Source organism: Lathyrus oleraceus, chromosome 7 (genome assembly GCF_024323335.1).
Source record: "Lathyrus oleraceus cultivar Zhongwan6 chromosome 7, CAAS_Psat_ZW6_1.0, whole genome shotgun sequence".
In the NCBI taxonomy this organism is placed as follows: domain Eukaryota; kingdom Viridiplantae; phylum Streptophyta; class Magnoliopsida; order Fabales; family Fabaceae; genus Lathyrus; species Lathyrus oleraceus.
Window position 1 is genome coordinate 120,554,342 of NC_066585.1, and position 4,149 is coordinate 120,558,490.

The 4,149-nt window shown below is 29.4% G+C and overlaps 1 protein-coding gene across 1 annotated transcript; it reads right to left on the reverse strand.

Annotated features, from left to right (window-relative positions):
- Positions 1 to 485: 485 nt before the first annotated feature.
- Positions 486 to 1,976, reverse strand: LOC127104998 (UDP-glycosyltransferase 1-like). The gene has a single exon (XM_051042149.1). It carries the CDS (start codon positions 1,942 to 1,944, stop codon positions 550 to 552), a length of 1,395 nt encoding a protein of 464 aa, XP_050898106.1. The 5' UTR covers positions 1,945 to 1,976; the 3' UTR covers positions 486 to 549.
- Between the last annotated feature and the right edge of the window lie 2,173 nt (positions 1,977 to 4,149).

The following is a 4,149-nucleotide window of genomic DNA, read 5'->3' on the forward strand; positions in this document are numbered from 1 at the left end:
CCCAATAAATAATCATATTCAATCTAAAATAATATAGGTATTCAATGTATACAAAATTTAATGTTAATTATTTAAATATTTTTTCTTTTACTTTTACATAATATTAAAACTTTCAAATATAATATAAGTATTATATTATACCTATTTAGTAAATTAAATATTTAAATAATTTCTAAACAATGTCAAGTTTCCATCCAAGTTCATAGTTTTTTTTAGATTAAATTTATGTAATAAAAAGAATACACAAAAAAATAAAATTTAGTTTATTGTATTTTCAAAAATAGACATAATTTTATTGTCTAAAACACTACTTCATTCGCCCAAAATTTTACGTCCAAAACCAAACACTTTTACATGCTTATATTATCTTATCTTTCACTTTCTCAAAAGTTACAAACATAAACCTCTAACCTTTGACACCATTTTATTATTATTATTAAAGTAATAAAACAACTTGTGAGTATTCTAACAAGATTGGTCTTATTTTAGGAAGCAATGTCACACGAAAATCTATGATTTGTCAATCAAATGAAGCAGATGATGTTGCTTCTATTGCTTGAACAATTGAATCAATTTGGTTAAATCAACAAATGAAGTTCCATTTTGATCTTTTGCTTTCTTAGAACTTATTTTTGTCTTGAAAATCATTTGTCTAATCTCGTTTCCTTTATCTGAGTCCATCAATTCCTTAATTCGGTCTCCTAATTCAGTTCCACTCACAAACCCATCTTCTGACTTGTTCAGTTGCAAAGCCACCTTCATTTCTTCAACCAAAATTACTTTGTTTAGACTTTGCTCAGCATACAAAGGCCATGCCACCATAGGCACACCTTCATAAACTGCTTCCAACACTGAGTTCCATCCACAGTGAGTCACGAACCCGCCAATTGAGTCATGACTCAATATTGCACCTTGTGGAGCCCAATTTCTTACCACCATTCCATTTTCCTTCGTCCTTTCCAAAAATCCTTCTGGTAACAACTTGTCCAAACTGAGCTCTTCAGAGTCCAATTCAGTTCTAACAATCCACAAGAATCTTTGCTCACTTTTTTCCAAACCAAGCGATATCTCTTTCAGTTGAGCCTTAGAAAATCTCCCCATGCTCCCAAAACTTAACAACACGACGCTTTGACTCGGTTGCAAGTCGAGCCAACGCAGACAACCATTTTCATCTTCGCCATAAGAAGATGTAACCAAAGGTCCAATAGATAAAATTGTAGGAGTAGTTCCATTAGGAACAAACAATCCTTTATTTAAAGATTCAATTGCTTTTCCTTCAATAGCCTCAAAAGTGTTGACAATAATCGCAACACTTTTTGTCATAGTTTTTGCTGATTCAAGCAAAATCTTGAATCCGTCACTCTCAGAATCCAATTCATCTGGATAATCATCTGTTGTAAAATTCTTTGGTAAACCAGGAATTTGAAGTGGCATGTGAAGATCTTGAATGGGTTTTGTAGCGTTTTGGTAAAGTGTTGGCAAATAGAGGAAAGTGGCTAATGCAATTGCACCTGAAGTGTAGTAAAAGTAAGTGGGGATTTGAAGGTTTGTGGTGATTTCATAGGCACTATAGGTGAAGAAATCTAATATAACAGCTTTGAGGTTTGTGGTTTTGGAAATGCTTTGAAGAATGTTGTCGACATGATGGTTGCTTTGGGGAGAGATTTCAAAGGTAATAAGATGTGTTACAAGTGTTGTGGGGGATGAAATTGGAGGAATGTAATGGAAATTGATGGAAGGAAATGCGACCGAAACATATTTTATGTATTGTTCTTGTGGCGAAAGGGTGGTGTCTTTGTTGTTGGTGTTTTTGTTGGGTGGTGTAAGAATGAGAATTGTGATGGAAAATGAAGGGTGGTGAGTTACTATGAGTTTGCCTAATTCAATCATAGACATTAAATGTCCACTACCTAGAGCAGGATAAAGAACTATAGTGTCCTTCATGTTTGAGAATTTAAGCAGAAAGATGAATATTCTTTTGGAGGTTAATTCAGTTTTGTGTAGTTAGAAGAAAGAGAGCAAACAAGGTGTATTTAAGGGTAACTCATTTCACTCTCAAATCTGTTTGTTTAGAATGTTTTTACAAATAATATTTATAATAAATAGTAAAAATAATATAATAGTAAAAAAATTGTAAATTATTTGAAAAGAAAAAATATACTCTTTTTTTTCTAAATTACTTAATCAATTCAAAATTCATTGATTCATTAATTATAAAATATGTCAATAATATAGAAAAATAGACTAAATAGGATAAGTAAAAAAATAGGAATATTATTCAAAAATGAAAAAATATATTGTAAATAACCAAATTTATTGATTGTTTATTATTACCACTGGTAAAATACTAGACATTTTAGGATAAAAAATATATATAAACAGGACAAAAAATAATAGTCTCTTTCCGTTTGACTGTCTTTTTCATTTTTTGTTAAGGATATATATATATATATATATATATATATATATATATATATATATATATATATATATATATATATATATATATATATATATATATATATATATATATATATATATATATATATATATATATATATATATATATATATATATATATATATATATATATATATATATATATATATATATATATATATATATATATATATATATATATATATATATATATATATATATATATATATATATATATAATTAACCATCTTCAAATCATATTTTAATACTAGGAGAAATATCAATATGTAATAATTAATTATCTAACAGAATACAATTATCTCATGATTAATATTTTATTATCTGTGTCTTGTTAAAACATAGGTTTATTATTTTTTAATAGACAAAATGTTTATAGTCTATATTTAATTTTTTTAAAGACATATAATAATAATAATAACAGTAAAGTAATAAAATATATTTGAAGAATATTAAGTATCAAATAATACTTTTTACAAAAAAAAAATTTAAAAACATAATTACTTAAATAATAATTTTCAAAACAATACTTTGAAAATAAGAGTTTAATATTGTTTAACTAACGTGTGAGCAATTCTTGCACTCCGAAGAGAAGAGATAGGTAGAAACATTTATGATTTTTGTTTTACCTCTACTAATAAGTTTTGACAGGTATTGATAGTTAAGATATTCTTGCAGAGTTCCACATGGATATAAGGATTGACTGTGTACTTGCAAAAGGCAAATAATAAGGGGTACATAGGTGATTTGAATTTTTCTTTTACAAAAGGCAGAGAGATGTCTTACAAAAGGAAAGTGACTTAGTTGGGGAATAATAGGATTTTCTGCTACAAAAGGTAGAGGTGACTTGCAAAAGGCAAGTAAAGGAGTATGATGCTTCCTCACGCAAAAGGAAAATGAGGACTCCTTAGCAAAAGGCCAAGAAGAAACATAAAAGTGAATACGACTTCTCATGCAAAAGGCAATGAGAACTCCTTAACAAAAGGTCAAGAAGAAAGATGAAGGTGAATGTGATTTCCCACGCAAAAGGTAATGAAAACTTCTTAGCAAAAGGCTGAGAAGGAAAGACAATGAATATGATGAAAGTGAATGTTTTTTCTCCTGTAAAAGGCAAGGATAATTCCTTAGCAAAAGGATAAGAAGAAGGGTGAACTTAATTGGCTTTATCCTGCAAAAGACAAGGAAAATTCCTTAGTAAAAGGCTAGGAAGATTTGTGAAAGGGAAGTAAATGGTAAATGTGATCCCTAATGCAAAAGGCAATGAAGGGATTTTCTCGCGCAAAAGGAGGGGAGGACTTACAAAAGGAAAGTATAAGACGAAGTAAATTTCCATATGCAAAAGACAAGGGAGACTTGAAAAAGACAAGCAAATGAGATGTAAAAGGGGGAAAATACTTATAAAAGGTAGAAGAAGGTAGAAAGGTACTTTCGTATGCCAAAGACAGACAATACCTACAAAAGGTAAGCAATAGGAAGTAGATCACAGGATTTTCCCATGCAAAAGGCGAAGGGTACTTACTAAAGGTAAGTTGAAAGAGAAATTTTCCATCCAAAAACAGGGGGTACTTACAAAAGGTAAGTGAGTTGGAAATAGAATTCCTCGTGCAAAAGGGCGAGGGAACTTACAAAAGGCAAGTGTGAAGCAAAAGGGGTTTCCAATGTAAAGGATACTCACAAAAGATAATATGAAAG